General features: G+C 36.6%; 1 protein-coding gene across 1 annotated transcript; it reads left to right on the top strand.

Annotated features, from left to right (window-relative positions):
• Nucleotides 1-753: 753 nt before the first annotated feature.
• Nucleotides 754-20,225, top strand: LOC113316599. Its single transcript, XM_026564758.1, has 6 exons — nt 754-838; nt 17,504-17,653; nt 17,760-17,860; nt 19,495-19,590; nt 19,668-19,916; nt 20,019-20,225. The coding sequence occupies exons 1-6, from the start codon at nt 754-756 to the stop codon at nt 20,178-20,180; spliced, it is 843 nt and encodes a 280-aa protein (XP_026420543.1). The 3' UTR covers nt 20,181-20,225.
• The last annotated feature ends 2,401 nt before the right edge of the window (nt 20,226-22,626 follow it).

Below are 22,626 nucleotides of genomic sequence, written 5' to 3'. Positions count from 1 at the left end.
AGCTGCCGACATAATTTGCGATCAACCAAATATATTTTTTCAGTTGGACACTAGTGACACATTGCTGCTTGGACCATCCCCTTCCAATGTACTCCCACCAAATCTAATGTTCATGAAGTATGATTGAACAATGACAAAGAGAAATAAACTACAACAGTTTTCACGTATGATGCTCAAATTTAAGAAATTGGAAAGACTAATCAAACAATATGAGATCATAGTAAGCCCTGAAGCAGTAAGTTATATCACTCAATAGCCCTATGTCTTTCCCCCTCTATTACAATCTGACAATCAAGACGATCTCTCAAAAATGCAAGTTGAGTTTCAAGTGTTCTACTAATGCCTTTGCAGCATGCTGGTGGACCCGGAGATGTGTAAAATTGAAGCGTAATAAAAACGGGCCTACAGTAATACCGCAAGTGCACGGTCGTCGGTTGTAGCTCGTGCAAGTACGGGTCGATCCACAGAGACTGGGTGTGTTTTGGAGTTTTCTAGCTATTTTGGGCTCTAGTTGGCTATTGGGCTTTAGGTTACCTTTGGATTATAAGCTTGTTTGATAATGAAGTGAACTGAGCTTGGGCTCAGTTGGTCTTGAAGTGCACTATGCTTGACCTTTGAAGTGCAATGGAATGGACTCAATTGATTTGGTCTTGGGATTTTGAGTTTAGGCTTTTGGATTAAGCCCACAGTTGACTGAATTGGGCTTCTAGATTAATCCAAGACTGAACTGGGATTTGAGCCTTAACCTAAACTATGGCTGGGCCTTGGGCAGCAGGACAGTGGCCAAGGCAGGAGCTGGAGAAACAGCAGACAGAAGGAGTGGAAGCAGACAGCTGCAGTAGCAAAGCTGGTTGAGGTAGCAGCAGCAGTGGAAGGGAAGCAATGCAGCTGTCAGACCAAGATAAGGCTCTAGGCCATGACACTGGCCAAGGCAGACTAGCACAAAGGTTAAGTCAAGATAGCTAGCTCTAGGACCAAGCTGAGACAGGGCAAAACAGGGTCAAGGAAGTGCAACAATGCAGTGAGTTAACAAGGGAGAATAATGCATCAAGCCAAGACAATGACATAAAGAAACCATGAAGCATAGGGCAAGGCTGCAGTGCTTATGTACAAAGTAAGGTTACAGTGACAGTGGCAATGGTGTTGCATATTTACAATGTGGTAATGGCAATGACAGTAGAGAAGTGACAATGCAGCTGGAGTATTTACAAAGGCCAAAAACAATTATGAAACTAAGGTGGCATTTACAATGAATGGTGACATAGTGCTAATGTGATAGTGCAAGCCAAGTAATAACAAAACAGAGATAGTTGCAAACCAAGGCTACAAGCCAAGGGCAGTGGGAGAACAAGGCACAAAGGCATCTAGCCTAAGGCAAAAAGTGAAGAAAGAACAAGATACAAAAAATGAAAGGCAAAGTTGGGAGCCTAGGCATACAACTAGAGTGGGAAGAGAACTAGTTTGCTCACAGTCACTAGTGAGCACTAGTTTCTCCCCATTGCTCAATCAACACAATGCTCTAAGGCTTCTAGCCTAACATTCCATCAATTCACAATGAACAAACTTAACATTTGAGGAACTAAACCTTAAACACTACAGTGAACTAATAGTTGACACTAAAAGTGAACTAACATTAAACACAAAACTAAATTGAAATTAGAAACAGACAGAAATCATAAGAACATAAATTAAATGAACATGGAATTAAACATGAAATAAAACAGAAATTGAAAATTAAATAAAATTGAAATTGAAATTAAAGTTAACCCTAAATTGAACAGTTGAGAAAATGAAATTAAACCTAATTGGTCACTTGGCTAGTCCAAGAACACCTCTAACAGTGATACCCTGATGGACGCATTTATGTGTCTAATATAGCTCATTTGTATATATTGTTAGTACTCGATATTGTACTTATTTGGTTATTTTATGTATTTGTAGGTGTTTTTGGAAAATAATCTCTTGCGGCGAATTTGGCTAAAAATGTGGCATCTGGACCTCCGTTGATAACGTACCGGAAGCGCCTCAGAAGTGTACCGGAAGTATCCCAGAAATATCCCGGAGGAACCCCGAAAAAGTGCGGAAAATGCCTCAGAGGACACTTGCTATACGGACCCTTGATTTTGGATAAGGGGTAACCTAATTACTAAGGGGTGACCTATTTCCAGGCAGCTGCTAAAGGGAGAACAGAACAGGATAAGGGCGCCCACCTTCTTCTCAAATATTAGAATTTGGCGGGAAAGAACTTGGTAGCGTCTGGCAGATTTTGGTTCGATTATTGGAGGAGTTTTAATGCGATTAAACACCGGAAATCAGTTGGGATAATCCTGTTAGACCTAAACAGACCCTATGCAAGTGATTGGGCTGATCGAATTGGGCTGGAATGTCCGGGAGAAGTAATCAAAGTTCAAACAGGACACGTACTTTCTGTTCAAGTTTCAAAGATTTGTGAGAGATATTTGGGAGAGTTTGACGCTGGAAAGTAATGTATTTAGTCTTGTTCACGTCTTAAGAAGAGTTTGGTACCTATTTTATAGCTATAGGACGCGTACAAAGCAACAGAAAAGAGATTATTATCTCAACTGCTCGAGAAGAAAAAAAGAGAAATACTCTCGGATTTAGTCGAGATTTATGGATCTGTTGGGCTGTATAAGTGTTGGTTTACATCAAAGAAAAGTTTGGAGAGAAAGAGGAGAGAGTTCAGAGCCGAAACAAAGAACAAAAATCATACCTGCTGCTGCTGCTCGAGGAGGAAGACGAAGAAGGAAGAACGGACTCGCAGAGTCAGTCGTTTTGCCACAGTGCTTACAGCGAAAGAAAACTGTCGTTTATCTACAGCATACGATTTGTATCGTTCTTTCCAGCAGCTTACACCCTTTGTAACAGTGACGCTGTAACACTTCTACAGCGTTGCTAATTCCTATTTCATCAATAAAAACACCTATTTTGGCCATGAATTTATCTTGTGAGTGTGTTTTTGGGATGAGGATCTAAACCCATTAGCCGAGACGACGGAGGAAGCCATTGGCAGATTTATTGGTATAATTCTAATTTTTCTATTTATTTGCAATATTATTATTTAATTATTTGCATGAATTGAGTTTGAATTAATGGTTTTTATTGAATAATTGTGAATTGACTTGATGAAGCATGCTGGGTTTTAATAACTTTTGATGTTTCATACTTCTTAATTACAATTATTACTTCAAAAACATATTTGAGGCAAATATTAGAATTGATTTTAAAGATAGAATTGCATAAAAACTATTTAGAGTTTACTATTTATTTGGTCATTGGTGGAATCCTAGTCTTGGTAATTTTCTCTAAACTTGAATTATTTTGTTTATTTTCCTTTTTAAATTAAATCTAAAAAAATTTGTTTTCTTCACAAGTCTGAAAAGACCCCTTTTTACCACTATATCTACAATCACTATTTGAAAACTATCATACCCAACCCTCAATTTATACCCAAACATTAAAATTAGGGTTTCCCCCAAATCCCAAAAATTAGGGTTCCCAAAATAAAATTTACCCAATTCGGCGCTGACCCATGCTCTGCAATTGTTCCCTATGCTCCTCTCCATTCTTCTGATGCCCTAAATCGAGGTGTTGCATCAAACCCACATCTAGGTCAGTGAGATGCGTGTGGGTTAGATACAACAGCTAGGCTTAGGGGGATAGGATGCTGCTGTTGTCGGGTGGCGCTACTGGAGATCATGGTGTTGTCGGAGATGGAGGCAGGTGATGGAGATGGTGGTGGCGTACGGCCTGCACTGTCGGGTGTGGAGGATACGGAAAGAGGGAGGAGAAGAAGAGAACCCGTTAGTTTTTTAGGGTTTGATTGATTCTTTTGGGGGTATATGTGTTAGGTATTAGGGTGTGGGTCGGGACATCAAGTTTTTGATGTTTACGAAGCTTGACCGTAGGATATGGAGATGGAAGATCAATCTGACGGTGAGATGAAGTGTATCTTGTAGAGACCGTTAGATCATACAATACAACAAAATTAACGGCGCCAGATGGAGTTAGGTGTTGTAGTGTTAAGCGAAAGTATCTGGATTTGATACACAGGCATAGGAGCGACCGTTGGATTTCGATATAATCCGATCTGACGGCTGAAGATGGAGGCGGGTATGGATATATAAAATGGGTTTGGGTAAGGGTTTTGGGCCTTGGGTATGCCAAACCCATATCTTCTTTAAGAACAATTCTTCCTTCTTGAGCCCATTCCTAGCTTTTTGGGCTTGTGCGCACCATTCTTCGCGGCTTCCTTGCACAATTTCTTCCGGCTTTTCATCACTTTTCTGCTCTTTTTCACTCCATGATTCATCCCGACTTTATTTATTACCTAAAAATGCAAAATTAAGTAAGAAAAATATTTATATTTGAAAACAATGAAAATACAGAATATGGGATAAAATGTAGAATTAATGCACAAAAGATGAGTTAAATGCCAACAAAAAGGGATAAATATATAAAATATTTGGCACTCATCAAATACCCCCAAACCTGAATTTTACTTGTCCTCAAGTAAAACAAAACTAAGGAAATCCTACCTATACCACTGTCGCTGGTCTCTCGAATGCATTTAGCGTATGCACTAAGCCTTTTAAACCACTAAGTGTCCCTAGTGGACGAGTTGAAGTCTCGTGAAGGTTTGCTTAGAACGTACCTACAAAGTTCTAGGTCAAAATATAAGCTCAGATTCCATCAAATGTGACATGTGCAAGTCAGTTAAGCTCACATCAAAATGGAGATGTCAATCTAGCTATCGAAGGCACAATCCTAGCACTGATAACAAATAAAGACATGTGATAAGAGTGTAAAGTGTATCTACACATGTGTAAAGAAAGATCGTATGTTATGACTACTAATCACCAAGAGATAGTTTCTCAGGCTAAGAACCAAGGTCGAAATCTAGCTAGCTGTCCGGACTTTACGAGAATTGTGAATGAGTTGGAGGTATTTCACAATTACTCGCGTTGTACATCAATGGCATACACCCTTCCTTGCTTATTACAATAAAACAAAAGATGACTCTTATTTACATTGACTACTCTCTTTTATTTTTGGAACAAGAGAGGATGGAATTGATAAATACTTGATTTTTTTTTGTATTTTTCTGAATTTTCTGATTTTTTTTTTTTTGCACAAGAACTTGAAATTGATTTTTACATATGGTAGATCTTTTGATACAAAACAAAAAGAAACAAAAAATTACATGACACTTCGCAAGAGGTAGCCCTTTTTGATGCACCCAGTTAAATTCGATGGTTGTCTTTCTTAATGTAACCTCCACCTTCTATCCCAACCAACCAAAGAACAAGCTAGTCAAGTTTCGTTCAGTATTCTAAAGTGATTGGCAATCGTGACTTCCTATCAAACACCTTGAAGATCGAGGCCATACATGTATTGGTAGATCGTGCGCGTGCAAATTTCTTATCACTATGTGAATTGTACTAGAATCAGGGTGCCTAAATATCTAGACTAAGACTCCTAATAATTACATATGTGCACAAGAGTCAACATTTCAAGGTAAATGAGCTCCATTTTTATGATTTTTCATTTTTTAATTTTTTTGGATTTTGATTTTTCAATTTTTTTGGAATTTTTCAATTTTTTCAAAAAGATGGAGTTTTGTTTTCAATTATGGCATATTATCAAAGTATCTACTTTTCACCCCCAAACCTAAACTAAACATTGTCCTCAATGTTTCAAAATATGAACAAAATTATAATACAACATATGAAGAGGATCATGTTGAGTAGAGAAAAAGGAAAGAGAATACCCGATTTTGGCGAAAGCAATATTAGAACTCCGTTATTCAAGGCAAGAATCCAACATATTTCAGCCGAGATCATATTGGATTAGCAAAATATATACAAAATGAACAAAAGGGGTTTTAAGAAATTTTATCTACTGGATTATATACAAAAATTCACCATACACTAACAATCGAAAGAGTTGAGGATCAACCCAAAAGACAAAGTGTAGATATTTCAACAGCTTCACACAATAATAATATGATAGAAACGCAAGTGAAACTGTGAAACAAAATGAGCTACCCCCAAACCTGGATTTTTCAACGGATAAAATTTTGGAAACAAAATCTCGCAGTTTTGGGGGTTCATCATGCACAAGGTCTAGCTCGAAATGAACTTTGCTAGGGACGGGCAAACATGCTAATTCCAACTGTGGTTCCTCAGATGTATTATACTTAGAAGCAAAATAGTCCAAGAGGACTTGGGAAGCATACAGTTCCAATCCTAGATTAGGAATTTTCAGAAAAATCGGTTTGACAATATGGGTACAAACCAAATCTAGGTTGGGTGGAAGGCCATCAGATTGTGACTTATGTAGGAAGATAGGCACATCATTACTAATCACATCAACATCTCCTAAGTCTTCTACACGTGTCACAATATGCTCACAATCATCAAACAAATTGGCAAGATCACAATCAGAGTCATCAACATCATCAACAAATTTATTCTCATGCATCGGCAAATCAGGAGAAATATCACAATGTGACCTAGGTAGAGAATCAGACACATCAAATATATTTTCATGCATATTAGCATTAGTGTCTACAGAAGATTCAACTATTCCTATGTCATGCTCATCTTCACAGAATAATTGTACGAATCCCATGTCAATATCAAAATCATATGAATTACAATGAGTATTAGAAAAAACAACATTCATGAAGGTCGAGGGCGAGAAGCCATATGTATTGAACCAACAGGTTCCACAATATTTTCATGTTCTTCTAACATATCATCATAATCATCATAATCATCATCATGGTAGCATGCATATTGGTCCTCATTAACAGTGGTGGTGTCATTAGTCGATTCATGTTCCTCTAAATTAGGTTCATATTCAACATTATTTACATGAATGGGACTAGACACTTCATTAGGGACAACATACATTTCCTCATGAATTTCCTCCTTTTGTAGGTGAAGCAAAATCTGATCTAAATATGCATGAATTCGTGATGTAGATCTATCATAGTCTTGCTTGCAGAGTCTTAAAGCTTCTGTGGTGGAGTCTAAATTCATGGGAGTACCAAATTCTTCATGTTCAAATTGTGGTGAATGGTACATGTGTGCATGGTCATTAGGGTTTACAAAATATTGATCGCAACCCTCAAAGGATTGATTATGGTCCCAATGACTACCATTCTCACAATTTATGGGCATTTCATACCTTGGATTTTCTCTAGATTGCCTAAAATTATGCAAAATATGACAATTCTCAACAGGGTGGTCTAAACTACCACATGCGGGACATGCATAGATTTCAGGTTGCCTAAGAAAATTAGATGTGACAGATTCCTCATGTGATTGCATTTCTAAAGCTGTGATTCGAGCTTCTATTTGATCCATAAGTGATGATTGTGTGAGTGAGGCACTAGCAAAAGTTCATTTTCACGTTGCGATGAATGATGCATGTATGAATAGTCATTAGGGTTCATGTATTGCGGCTCGGGACTTTGAAAATGTCCATAATAATTCCTATGACTATTGACATCATGGTCCGTGGAAGGTTCATAACGTGGCACATGCCCATAAGCAAGTTCTCTAAGAGTTTTATTTCCATCCCCAGGAGCAGACCAAAATCCAGACATGATTGGCTCAAAAGCTAAGTAACTATGTTACAAAGCCAAATTTGGTTTTTAAAGGGTTTGGATTTTTGGGAAAAATTTGGTTTTGGTGGGAGACATTTTTTTTGGTTTTTTAAAATTTTGGGAGCAAGTTTGGTTTTAATGGGTTGAAGAAAAAATTTGGTTGTTAAAATGGGAGCAAGAAAATTTGGTTTTTGAATGGGAGAAAAGTAAATTTTTTTTTTTTTTTTTTTTTTTTTTTTTAACAAAAAATAAAATTTGGTTTTTGAATGGGAGCAAGCCCACTGTTGGTTTTGTGTTTGCTTTGGCTCAGCTGGTTTGAAAACGTTTGGTGAAACTGAGTCCAAAATCTCGGCCTAGAATTTGGGTACTCGGCCCACTAACGAGTTAACCTAGCGTGATCGGTTACAAGCTCAGCTGGGTTTAAAATCCCAGAATACAAAATACAAGTCCAAATTAAACAAGCTCACAAAAATTAAATACAAGCCCACAAATTAAACAAACAAGCCCACAAAAAATAATTACAAACCCAACAGAAAATAAAAAGCCCAAAAATTGGTTTTAATATTACAAGCCCACAATTAAAAATGGAAGCCCACAGGTTGGGTTCTCTTAAATGGGTTACCTTTTTAGCACAGCCCAGCTGCTCTGATATTGTTGCAAAAACCCAGTTGAGCTTTGGTTCTTTTCCTTGGTGGCGTCCCAGCAGAGGAAAAACAGGTTCAGAATAGCAGGTCCAACAGCAAATGAAGTGAAGCAGATGCAGATGCAAATGCTATGCAGTGAAATGCAAAAATAACTAATAAAACTACAAGAAAAACACAGCACCAGTCCCCGGCAGCGGCGCCAAAAACTTGGTGGACCCGGAGATGTGTAAAATTGAAGCGTAATAAAAACGGGCCTACAGTAATACCGCAAGTGCACGGTCGTCGGTTGTAGCTCGTGCAAGTACGGGTCGATCCACAGAGACTGGGTGTGTTTTGGAGTTTTCTAGCTATTTTGGGCTCTAGTTGGCTATTGGGATTTAGGTTACCTTTGGATTATAAGCTTGTTTGATAATGAAGTGAACTGAGCTTGGGCTCAGTTGGTCTTGAAGTGCACTAGGCTTGACCTTTGAAGTGCAATGGAATGGACTCAATTGATTTGGTCTTGGGCTTTTGAGTTTAGGCTTTTGGATTAAGCCCACAGTTGACTGAATTGGGCTTCTAGATTAATCCAAGACTGAACTGGGATTTGAGCCTTAACCTAAACTGTGGCTGGGCCTTGGGCAGCAGGACAGTGGCCAAGGCAGGAGCTGGAGAAACAGAAGACAGCAGGAGTGGAAGCAGACAGCTGCAGTAGCAAAGCTGGTTGAGGTAGCAGCAGCAGCAGCAGTGGAAGGGAAGCAATGCAGCTGTCAGACCAAGATAAGGCTCTAGGCCATGACACTGGCCAAGGCAGACTAGCACAAAGGCTAAGTCAAGATAGCTAGCTCTAGGACCAAGCTGAGACAGGGCAAAACAGGGTCAAGGAAGTGCAACAATGCAGTGAGTTAACAAGGGAGAATAAGGCATCAAGCCAAGACAATGACATAAAGAAACCATGAAGCATAGGGCAAGGCTGCAGTGCTTATGTACAAAGTAAGGTTACAGTGACAGTGGCAATGGTGTTGCATATTTACAATGTGGTAATGGCAATGACAGTAGAGAAGTGACAATGCAGCTGGAGTATTTACAAAGGCCAAAAACAATTATGAAACTAAGGTGGCATTTACAATGAATGGTGACATAGTGCTAATGTGATAGTGCAAGCCAAGTAATAACAAAACATAAATAGATGCAAACCAAGGCTACAAGTCAAGGGCAGTGGGAGAACAAGGCACAAAGGCAGCTAGCCTAAGGCAAAGAGTGAAGAAATAACAAGATACAAAAAATGAAATGCAAAGTTGGGAGCCTAGGCATACAACTAGAGTGGGAAGAGAACTAGTTTGCTCACAGTCACTAGTGAGCACTAGTTTCTCCCCATTGCTCAATCAACACAATGCTCTAAGGCTTCTAGCCTAACATTCCATCACTTCACAATGAACAAACTTAACATTTGAGGAACTAAACCTTAAACACTACAGTGAACTAACAGTTGACACTAAAAGTGAACTAACATTAAACACAAAACTAAATTGAAATTAGAAACAGACAGAAATCATAAGAACATAAATTAAATGAACATGGAATTAAACATGAAATAAAACAGAAATTGAAAATTAAATAAAATTGAAATTGAAATTAAAGTTAACCCTAAATTGAACAGTTGAGAAAATGAAATTAAACCTAATTGGTCACTTGGCTAGTCCAAGAACACCTCTAACAGTGATACACAACCCTCAATTTATACCCAAACATTAAAATTAGGGTTTCCCCCAAATCCCAAAAATTAGGGTTCCCAAAATAAAATTTACCCAATTCGACGCTGACCCATGCTCTGCAATTGTTCCCTATGCTCCTCTCCATTCTTCTGATGCCCTAAATCGAGGTGTTGCATCAAACCCACATCTAGGTCAGTGAGATGCGTGTGGGTTAGATACAACAGCTAGGCTTAGGGGGATAGGATGCTGCTGTTGTCGGGTGGCGCTACTGGAGATCATGGTGTTGTCGGAGATGGAGGCAGGTGATGGAGATGGTGGTGGCGTACGGCCTGCACTGTCGGGTGTGGAGGAGACGGAAAGAGGGAGGAGAAGAAGAGAACCCGTTAGTTTTTTAGGGTTTGTTTGATTTCTTTTGGGGGTATATGTGTTAGGTATTAGGGTGTGGGTCGGGACATCAAGTTTTTGATGTTTACGAAGCTTGACCGTAGGATATGGAGATGGAAGATCAATCTGACGGTGGGATGAAGTGTATCTTGTAGCGACCGTTAGATCATACAATACAACAAAATTAACGGCGCCAGATGGAGTTAGGTGTTGTAGTGTTAAGCGAAAGTATCTGGATTTGATGCACAGGCATATGAGCGACCGTTGGATTTCGATATAATCCGATCTGACGGCTGAAGATGGAGGCGGGTATGGATATAGAAAATGGGTTTGGGTAAGGGTTTTGGGCCTTGGGTATGCCAAACCCATATCTTCTTTAAGAACAATTCTTCCTTCTTGAGCCCATTCCTAGCTTTTTGGGCTTGTGCGCACCATTCTTCGCGGCTTCCTTGCGCAATTTCTTCCGGATTTTCATCACCTTTCTGCTCTTTTTCGCTCCATGATTCATCCCGACTTTATTTATTACCTAAAAATGCAAAATTAAGTAAGAAAAATATTTATTCTTGAAAACAATGAAAATACAGAATATGGGATAAAATGTAGAATTAATGCACAAAAGATGAGTTAAATGCCAACAAAAAGGGATAAATATATACAATATTTGGCACTCATCACATGCATCTCACTTGGTTTGGTCATTGCTTCATCATCTTCTTAGTTAATCCAAGCCTTTTCTCCCTTCCCATGTAAGTTATCCCCTGACCTCTTTCTGCTTCCCATTCTTACAAACTACACTAATAGTAACATGCATATATTAAACATAATCATAATATTTGGTATGCAGGTAATCCCCAATGTCAATCCAACAAATGGTTTACCTTCTCAACTAAAAGGAAGGTCCAAGTGATCAAAGGCCTCTAATACTCAAATTCAACAGATCCATCTTGATTTCAATATCATAGTCAAACGCATCAAGGAATCAAGACTGAATTTTGTTTCTCCTGGTACTTGATTGCACATCCATCCATCTTGTCTACCTATTTATAAAAAACAAGAAGATTTTAGTTAATAATTTCAACAAACACATAAAGTACATCAAGTTATCAGCAAACCAAGTTAGTTGATTTGAAATTAAGCCCCCAAGCCTGTACATTATGGTCAAACCATTTTTTTCTTCTTCTTCGCAGAAGAGAAATTGAAAAACAGAACCAGTGAAGGAAGTTTAGAAATTACAAGAAGCCAAGGAACATTATTCACATGAACCGATAAGAAATCCTACAAGCACATGAACCTATTTGATCCGATTCTTAACAAGATTTTTTTCCCTTCAAATTAACACAGATCTTACGCAAAGTCAATGTACGAGAACCAGATGCATCGATATTATCTTCCTTTTCTCCATATTCAAAATCTCCGGAAAAATGAAGAACTTCTTAAGATAAAATCTGAAAGGAAAGAAGATGGGTTTTGGTCTGGGGGTATTGACCACGGGAAAGACGAAAGAGGTTCCGTTTTCTGATTTGGTTACTCTACTTCTAGGTTATGATGGTGAACAATAGAAGTCTAGGTTATGATGGTGAACCATGGAAGTGGTGAAATTCTGTTCATGGGTTTCGTTGAAGGGTTTCAAGCTTGGAAAGAAAAGAAAAAAAAATGCTGAACAGAGTAAATTTTAGCGAAATTTTGGGTGAAATAATGCGCCAAATTTCTTGTTCCCGCCCGTCGAGGTTGACAATTTCCCTCATTTATAAGTGGTAATCCATGTCCCTTTTTGTGTTTGCAATTATATTCGTCGGATTAGAGATTCTGATTTTCTATTGGTCGGATAAACACCATAAAGATCACACTTGTTCTTTTATATTGTTGGACTTAGCAAAAAAAAAATGCTCTTTTGTATTATGTTATGTTTTTCTGTTTAACATAAAATTTCAAATTTCTAAACCATGTGATTCGATAATTTTGCATACGGATGTACGGGGGGGATCGGTGGACAATCCTAGCTTTGGCCATGCCACAACGCCACAGGCGTGGCCATGCCACAACGTCACAGGCGCGTCTATGTCATTATGCCATTAACAGGTGCCAACAGAATGTGTCCATAATCAACGGCCACCCTGTCTCCTGAATTACAATCTCAGCCATCCAAGTTTGCTACCGAACTGATAGACTGGTGGCAAGTTTCAGGCGACCAGCTTCCTAAATATAGTGGCCAGGGCTACGCAAGGCGCCACTTGCACCACTGTGCCACTGGCATGCACGATCCATGCCACATTGCCACTGGCGTTCACCAAAATGCCACTGCGCTATTATCAGGCGCCAACACAAGGTATCCATAATCAACGGCTACCCTCCTTCATGAGATGCGATCTCTTCCGTCGAAGTTCGCCACCGAACTGAAAAACTTTTGGCAAGTTTTAGGCGACTAGCCAAAACGAGCCTAATATCATTACATGCTATTTTCTTGCGGTAAGTCCCTTGACTTTGACTTTCCACACGTAGCAAAGTGCTACATGTTTTCGATGAAAACACTCTAGACATCAAACATGTCACAAACTAGGGGATGCTCATCAGGGTATTGGTCTGGCGGTTTACAGTGTGCGGCGTGCAATGCGCCCGTTACAATATTTCAGGTGAAGTGTCGAGTCTTGATTATGTAACTAAATTTTGATCATGTAATAACTAAATAATGATTATGTAATAACTAAATTATGATTATGTAATAACTAAATTTTTCCGTGTCTCGATTCCAAAGGACGAAGTTCCATTTTCATCAGTTTTACTCGAACTCGTTTCGAATCGATCAATATTTCAGGTGAAGTGTCGAGTCTTGATTATGTAACTAAATTTTGATCATGTAATAACTAAATTATGATTACGTAATAACTAAATTATGATTATGTAATAACTAAATTTTACCGTGTCTCGATTCCAAAGGACGAAGTTCCATTTTCATCAGTTTTACTTGAACTCGTTTCGAATCGATCAATATTTCAGGTGAAGTGTCAAGTCTTGATTATGTAACTAAATTTTGATCATGTAATAACTAAATTATGATTATGTAATAACTAAATTATGATTAATTAATAACTAAATTTTTTCGTGTCTGGATTCCAAAGGACGAAGTTCCATTTTCATCAGTTTTACTCGAACTCGTTCCGAATCGATCAATATTTCAGGTGAAGTGTCGAGTCTTGATTATGTAACTAAATTTTGATCATGTAATAAATAATTTTTGATTATGTAATAACAAAATTTTTTCGTGTCTCGATTCCAAAGGACGAAGTTCCATTTTCATCAGTTTTACTCTAACTCGTTTCGAATCGATCAATATTTCAGGTGAAGTGTCGAGTCTTGATTATGTAACTAAATATTGATCATGTAATAACTAAATTATGATTATGTAATAACTAAATTTTTCCGTGTCTCGATTCCAAAGGACGAAGTTCCATTTTCATCAGTTTTACTCGAACTCGTTCCGAATCGATCAATATTTCAGGTGAAATGTCGAGTCTTGATTATGTAACTAAATTTTGATCATGTAATAACTAAATTTTGATTATGTAATAATTAAATTATGATTATGTAATAACTAAATTTTGTCGTGTCTCGATTCCAAAGGACGAAGTTCCATTTTCATCTGTTTTACTCGAACTCGTTCCGAATCGATCAATATTTCTGGTGAAGTGTCGAGTCTTGATTATGTAACTAAATTTTGATTATGTAATAACTAAATTTTGATTATGTAATAACTAAATTTTGATTATGTAATAACTAAATTTTGCCGTGTCTCGATTCCAAAGGACGAAGTTCCATTTTAATCAGTTTTACTCGAACTCGTTCCGAATCGATCAATATTTCAAGTGAAGTGTCGAGTCTTGAATATGTAACTAAATTTTGATTATGTAATAACTAAATTATGATTATTTAATAACTAAATTTTGCCGTGTCTCGATTCCAAAGGACGAAGTTCCATTTTCATCAGTTTTACTCGAACTCGTTTCGAATCGATCGATATTTCAGGTGAAGTGTCGAGTCTTGATTATGTAACTAAATTTTGATCATGTAATAACTAAATTATGATTATGTAATAACTAAATTATGATTATGTAATAACTAAATTTTTTCGTGTCTCGATTCCAAAGGACGAAGTTCCATTTTAATCAGTTTTACTCGAACTCGTTCCGAATCGATCAATATTTCAAGTGAAGTGTCGAGTCTTGAATATGTAACTAAATTTTGATTATGTAATAAATAAATTATGATTATGTAATAACTAAATTTTGTCGTGTCTCGATTCCAAAGGAGGAAGTTCCATTTTCATCAGTTTTACTCGAACTCGTTTCGAATCGATCGATATTTCAGGTGAAGTGTCGAGTCTTGATTATGTAACTAAATTTTGATCATGTAATAACTAAATTATGATTATGTAATAACTAAATTATGATTATGTAATAACTAAATTTTTTCGTGTCTCGATTCCAAAGGACGAAGTTCCATTTTCATCAGTTTTACTCGAACTCGTTCCGAATCGATCAATATTTCAGGTGAAGTGTCGAGTCTTGATTATGTAACTAAAATTTTGATCACGTAATAACTAAATTTTGATTATATAATACCTAAATTATGATTATGTAATAACTAAATTTTTCCGTGTCTCGATTCCAAAGGACGAAGTTCCATTTTCATCAGTTTTACTCGAACTCGTTCCGAATCGATCAATATTTAAGGTGAAGTGTCGAGTCTTGATTATGTAACTAAATTTTGATCATGTAATAACTAAATTTTGATTATGTAATAACTAAATTATGATTATGTAATAACTAAATTTTGTCGTGTCTCGATTCCAAAGGACGAAGTTCCATTTTCATCAGTTTTACTCGAACTCGTTCCGAACCGATCAATATTTCAGGTGAAGTGTCGAGTCTTGATTATGTAACTAAATTTTGATTATGTAATAACTAAATTTTGATTATGTAATAACTAAATTATGATTATGTAATAACTAAATTTTGCCGTGTCTCGATTCCAAAGGACGAAGTTCCATTTTCATCAGTTTTACTCGAACTCGTTCCGAATCGATCAATATTTCAGGTGAAGTGTCGCGTCTTGAATATGTAACTAAATTTTGATTATGTAATAACTAAATATGATTATGTAATAACTAAATTTTGTCGTGTCTCGATTCCAAAGGACGAAGTTCCATTTTCATCAGTTTTACTCGAACTCGTTCTGAATCGATCAATATTTCAGGTGAAGTGTCCAGTCTTGATTATGTAACTAAATTTTGATTATGTAATAAAAAAAAAGTAAAAAGAAAAAAAAGGAAAAAAAATGAAAAAAAAATTAAGTAAAAAATGAAAAATAATGAAAATTTTTATGCCACATTTGTGTCCAGCCCAGTCAATTACATGGTTTAAGCTAACACTCCGTCCCAGTCCATTACATGGTTTAAGCTAACACTCCAGTCCAGTCCATTACGGTTTTACTTATGTTATTTCAAAATGCATCGAATAGGATGTCCATAGTAAATCTAATGGTGAATATATTTATCACAAGCCCAACCAATAGTTAGATTAATAGGAAAGAACCTCTTATCTTACGCTCTGTAACACCTCAAAATTCCGTTCGTTTTATGTTTCCTCCTAAACCAGAGTTACAGAGCGGAGAGAACTAGAGAAACCTAAGCAGAGTAAAAAGGGGATAAAGTTATAGGCTTAAAATCAGGGAAAAATTGAGATTTGTTAGAGTAAAAAGGGAAATCGGATTTCTAAAGTTTGGAAATATTTTTAGGTCTACCGTAGGATCAAAATCAAGTGGTATTTTCTTAGGAGATTTTTCCGAAAAAAGGAAATCGTAGACCAAACTCAATCGATTTTTCAGTTCACCCTAAATAATTTTGAGCGGGATGAAAATGAAACGCAAAATCTTTTCGGCGGGATTATTCAATCTGTGCGACTTTATAAAGGGCCGTATGATGTTGAGGAATTGCATGGCTAAATCTTATAAAGGTATATCCTGTTCTCAATCTTTCTTTCGTCTAAAAAGCTTAGTTATTCAAACCCTAATTGATTCAAACCTTAATTTTTGAATCAGACCCAATTGATTCAAAGGTTAAGTTTTGACTCAAACCCTAATTCTTAATTTTTGATTCATTGAAAGCAGGGTTTATGCACTGTTTATTTCTTATTAAGAAGAACAATGGTGTGCATGCATGTTTAAGATTTTCCTATGTTATGCTTAGGATCTTTATGCAGATTGTATTCTAAGTTGCATAGTGGCTGGATAAAACTCAGTCTTCTATGGTTATGGAAATGCTATTCTTTATGTTTTTTTCTTTTTTCCGATGAATCTGATTAATGTTTTTCACACTGCAAACAATAGTTTAAGCTTCTGTGGTTCTCCCTGAAACCACTCGACATCACATTCTTATCTCATTTAGCTGGCCACATTCTCTGTCGTGTATACTCCCGTGTCATTGACGTTTTGTATAATGGGATTATAATTATGTCAGAGCTAGGTCAATTGAATGTTATTCCTTGGTTTTTTTTATCTGTCTATTCTGATGAATGTTTTTCACATTGCAAACCATAGTTTAAACTTCTGTGGTTCTCCCTGAAACCACTAGAAATCACATTTTTATCTCATTTTCATCAACTTTAGCTGGTCAGTAAGCTTCCATCTGTCGTGTATACTCCCGAGTCATTGACATTTTGTATAATGGGATTATAATTATGTCGGAGATCGGCATCCGTCGTTTGTTTTAGGGAACTTGGTAGGTTTACATAATTGTGTATGTTTGAACTGGAGTCTTGCTTGAGTTCTTTCAATGCTCTAGTAAAAACCTCAGCGATTAATAATTTTTTAATTGTTTATCTTTTAACAATTCTGAGACGGCATCCTGCTCTTGCATCTAATCATACTAATCAAGACCATGTTAGTACTGACATAATCAAGACCATGTTAATTGACTGTTATTTAATTTTGCTTGTGTCTAGCTTAATAACTTTTGATTTTGATTGAAAAGAATTCAGACCTTATTTGATTGAATCATATACATGTATATGCAGTTTCCTATATGACTACACAAGAGAATTCGAGTTGGGAGCCAGAGTATGATGATGATGAGTATGCTGAAAATGAGACTGCAGCCCTGGAGGCTCAAGCCTTGCAGAATTTAGGAGAGTCAGAGGATGAAGACGAAGATTCCGATGTAGTCGGTTCCGATGGTAGTCGCACCGGTTCCGATGGTGATAGCTCCAGTTCTGATGATGAATCGACTGAAAGTCCTGAACAGCCTGGTAATGCTATACTAGCTTGTCTGTTTTTGTTTGCTTTGGACTTAAAAATATGAGTACACTCTTACACCATGTTTACTCTTATTTTGGGTTTTTGAACTATAAAAAGACACAGGAGCTCCAAACAATACAGTAGAGTCTAAGGAGAATAATGTTCGAGGTTTAACAAGATTGAAGAAGCTAAAGAAAAATTTTGACGGCGAGAAGCATGTGATAGAATTTGATAATTTTGGTCGATTTAAGGGGAAATATAAAGCTGAAATTGCTAGTTACATGGGTGTATTGGTACGTCGAGACGTTGGTCTAAGGCACTTGAAGTGGAAGGAAGTGAATTCAGTGATGAGGGATAATTTATGGCACGAACTATTGGTATGTATATGCTGATCTATTGATTTTTAATACTATATTTGTTATTAATTTGTTACCTGCCGTTAACATCTCCATATTTTGGCAGCGGTTTTATGAAATTGAGGAGACTATGAGAAGACAAATTATGAAATATTTTGGGGAACATTTGCGCAACTTCAGAAGAAAGTTGTATGTAAAGTTCATAGTGCCCAATTTGGGTAAACCTGCTAAACTAAATACTGTTCCTAAACAATATCGTGTCATTGTGAACCAAGAACAATGGGACAAGTTCGTAAAGTGGAGGTTGTCTGATAAATGCAAGGTTGTATATTGCACGTTTTAGTTTGGAAATATTGATATTAATTTCATTAATTATAACTTTTTTATGAATGAAATTCTTTAAATCTGTATGCTCAGGAGTTGTCCATTAGGGGAGCTAAGGCGCGAAAACAAATATAACCACAGGACGGGAAGAGCAGGGTATGCAGGGCTGTTGGAAAAATTAGTAAGTCCAGTTTGTTATAAAAATTATTATTATTTCCAGTTTAAATTATAGTATTATCTATCTAATTTTCTTATATTTTATAATTACTAGATTAATGAGAAAGAGATCCTTGAAGATGAAAATCCTTCACGGTCTTTACTATGGAGGAAGGCACATCAAAACAAAATGGAGAATACGATGACGATGATGTTAGGGAAAAAGCAGCTCAGCTTGTAAGACGACTGAAACTATCTAGCTATTTGTTTTGTGCTTGAGTAAATGTGAAAATAATTTTTGATTTAATTGATTATCACTTCTAATCCCTTAATTTTTTTTGTGCAGGAGGATTTTGATAAGCAGCTGGAAGATGGAACTTTGAGAAAACAACCAGGCAATGATTCTATCACCCTTGTGTTTGGGGAAGAACATGCTGGGCGTGTAAGATGTATAGGCAAGGGAGTGACTCCAACAACGTACTGGCACCTGCCACGGAAAGGAGCATCCAAGGAGCACATTGAACTGAAGAACAACTGGAAGATGAAAGACGCGCGAACCAAATGGAGAGAGATAGGAAGGATGCAGAAATGAAGGCAGCAATGAAGGCACAGAAGAATGATGAGCAGCTTAATGTCTCAGCTAAAATCTCAAGGCATATTGAAAAAGAAAATCAAAAGCAAAAAGGCACGGGTATGTTTAACATCATCCAAGTAATTTTGATTAAGTATGTATTTCCTAATAATTCTGCAGTATCTAATATGTCAACTGCACTATAAAAATCTCCTATTAGAGAGAAGTCTCTTATGCTTGAATCCCTGTTACAAGCATTTCTCCGACTGAAAGGAATGAATCTAATACAAATAGAAATGACCCTGAATCTGAAATGTATCTCAGTCTACGGGATCGAAAGATAGTTCTGAACTCCAAATGGTATGTTTCTTTTGCAGGTATTTAAAATATATAGTGCTTTGAGAGTTCCATTTTTTGTTGATGTTAATATAGCGTATTTTTGTAGTCTGGAAAATACAAACAAAAGTCTCCTGCATCTGAGCATCTACCCCTTAGTTCACCAGACAATTCTCAATCGAAAGACAAAACTGAACTTTCAACGGTATGTCCTTTTCACAGGCATTTAAGCATTTTGAGATTTGAATCTGTTGATGTCAATATAACATTTATGTTTTGCAGATTGGTAAATGCAAACTGGCTCATGCTTCACTGAGAAATATCATTGCATGGGGTTCGGTTCTTCCATCAGTGCCAGGTCAGAAGGTTCATGGAGATCCACTCCGGGATGATTGTGTCAGAGTGACGGTTGAAAAGTCGATATTAAAGAATCATTGTTTGCCAGTCCCATCTACTCATCTCAAAACAGTAGAGGATGCTGAAAAATCTATAGTAGCTTGGCCTAAAGAGTTTGTGATCTCTTGCTCTAGTGTAAGTTGCTTTATTATACATGTTTATTACCTTCTGCATCCTGACCATATAACTGTTAACATGGTTTTTTCCCTTAATTATACATCCACTGGCTTGCTGCAGGGCCATCCACTTTCAGACCCCGGTGAACATGATTCTGACCCAAACGATGAATATGATTCTGACCCAAACACTAAGAAGACAAAGAAGAAGAAACCTTCATATATGAAGAGCGGGGAACTAAAGTCTCGGAGATCCAGCAAGAGACTCAAGACTGCAGCCTAATTATTAATAGAAATAGTCGTGGACTATAGGATTTGGATGTTTAAACTTTTAAGTCTCTCTTTGAAAGTTTTTTTCTCAAGGTTACTGCACAATTATCAGATTGAGATGTTTATTATATTGTGAAATGAAATTATTTTGGTACAATTCTAATTGTAGTCTTCATTAATTTTTTATGGATGGTTATTTAGGTGATTTTTGAATAGCACATTGAAAACACTTGATGTGTCCAAAGGTGAACAATAGCTACATTGAAAACACTTGATGTGTCCAAAAGGTGAACAATGCTACATTCAAAAACTTGATGTGTCCAAAGGTGAAAATAGCTACATTCAAACACTTGATGTGTCCAAAAGGTGAACAATAGATACATTCAAAAAACTTGATGTGTCCAAAAGGTGAACAATAAATACATTCAAAAAACTTGATGTGTCCAAAAGGTGAACAATATCTACATTCAAAAAACTTGATGTGTCCAAAAGGTGAAAAATAGCTACATTGAAAACACTTGATGTGTCCAAAAGGTGAACAATAGCCACATTCAAAAAACTTGATGTGTCCAAAAGGTGAACTATAGAAACATTGAAAACACTTGATGTGTCCAAAAGGTGAACAATAGCTACATTCAAAACACTTAATGTTTCCAAAAGGTGAACAATAGCTACATTCAAAACACTTGATGTGTCTTTCGAAAAAATTTAGCCACGGTGCTACAAATTTTTAGTAGCCATAACTTATTAATTGGCCATGTAAAATGTTTATCATGTGTACAAAAATATGGATGGACATGGTACCATAGATTAAACGTGACTATAAATCATGTATTAGCCATGTTAAATTATTTTCCGTGAGATGGCCATGGTTGAGAAACGTTAGTGTGACCGCAACTCATGAATTGGCCATGATAAAATGAATTTTGCGTGTCCAATTGATGACAAAGGCCACGGCTATAATAAAATTTACGTGATTTTAAGGTAAACTTTAGCCACATATAATTAAATTGTGTGTCTATAAGGATCCTATGGCCACGGTGATAGAGAAAATGCTTAACTACCAAAAAAATATTGAGTACCATATAGACACGGTTTTAGAGTTATGGCCATGGTTAATCATATTTTATAGTCACTCAAAGTTTATGTAGCCATAGGGATACCTTTTTGTCTCGGCACCTGATGCCACATTTTTGGAGTGAAAAAAATCCATGACCAAAAGCCTATGGACACGGTGATTAAGTGTGGCCAATGTGAATATTTGTACTAGTGTACATATCCTAAAAGCATGTGTAACTAGCAAATACACATGCTAGAAAGCATGTGTAACTAGTAGATACACATGCCTATAGCAATATAATTTCATCAAAATATGGGATTCTGCCAACAGAAGGTTCCAGGCTTTTCCTATAATTCTATAGAAATTAACATATAGTGACATAAAGAGTTACAGATGATTTACAATTACCCATGTATCTTCCTAATATGATTTACAATTAACATATAAGTTATGTCGCCTAAGTCTCGCCTGAAATAACACATATACATGATCAAATAAGATGGCAAACAAAGTATAATTAACAGTATTACAGTAGAATGTTTCAGTTAGCAACTATATGCAAACAAGTAAACTGAGATTTACATCATTTTCCTAGTGTAACTTACACATGCATTTTCCTAGTGTAACTAAAAGTTACAGATGCTCATACACAAATCACCTCCGAGACATGAATACTAGATACTTCAGTTGTAGCAGGATAAGGAAATACCTAACAGATATAAGCGAAGACTCACAAACATCAAATAAAACATACAACTACATGCCAGTAAGCAAATTTAACTTTAAAGCAAGGATAGAACAAGATAACTTCACAAAGTTGAACTTTGACATGTTAGGTTTGAGGTAAAAATATAATCATCTTAGTATGCTAGAAAACTGAAGGTAAAAATATAACTTTGACACAAGGTTCCAGAATTTTCATATAACTCTACATCAATTAACATATAGTGACATAAAGAGGAAAAAACAGTACCAATATGAACTCAGGACACATGAAGGAAAGATCTCCAAATAGCCCACCTCAATAGTCCCCTCCACAATTTCAACAACCGCCACAATTAAGCAGAGACCAATGAACCTTGCAAGCCCCCCACCTCCAGATGGTGCTAGTTCCAACTATGACGCCAACAAAAAAACAAAGAAAGATATGAACCTAAAGCTGAAATTTCCATAAATGTGCAAAAGAAGCGATGGAACCGCTTGATAAATCAATAACATAAGGGAGGAGGTGATAACTTACAATGACAATTGCAGCATTACTCATAATGAGTATGAATACTACAGTCTTAACATATATTAATTTCGGCAGCATTCATTGTATTTGGTAGACCATGTTTGTTAGCAACTGTTAACAAACACCAGAAGAACAACGTCTCTTAATACATCCTGCATGACACAA

Source organism: Papaver somniferum, chromosome 10, assembly GCF_003573695.1.
Source record: "Papaver somniferum cultivar HN1 chromosome 10, ASM357369v1, whole genome shotgun sequence".
Classification (NCBI taxonomy): Eukaryota; Viridiplantae; Streptophyta; class Magnoliopsida; order Ranunculales; family Papaveraceae; genus Papaver; species Papaver somniferum.
The sequence above is the reverse complement of the archived record's forward strand: the minus strand, read 5'-3'. Positions and strand labels throughout refer to the sequence as shown.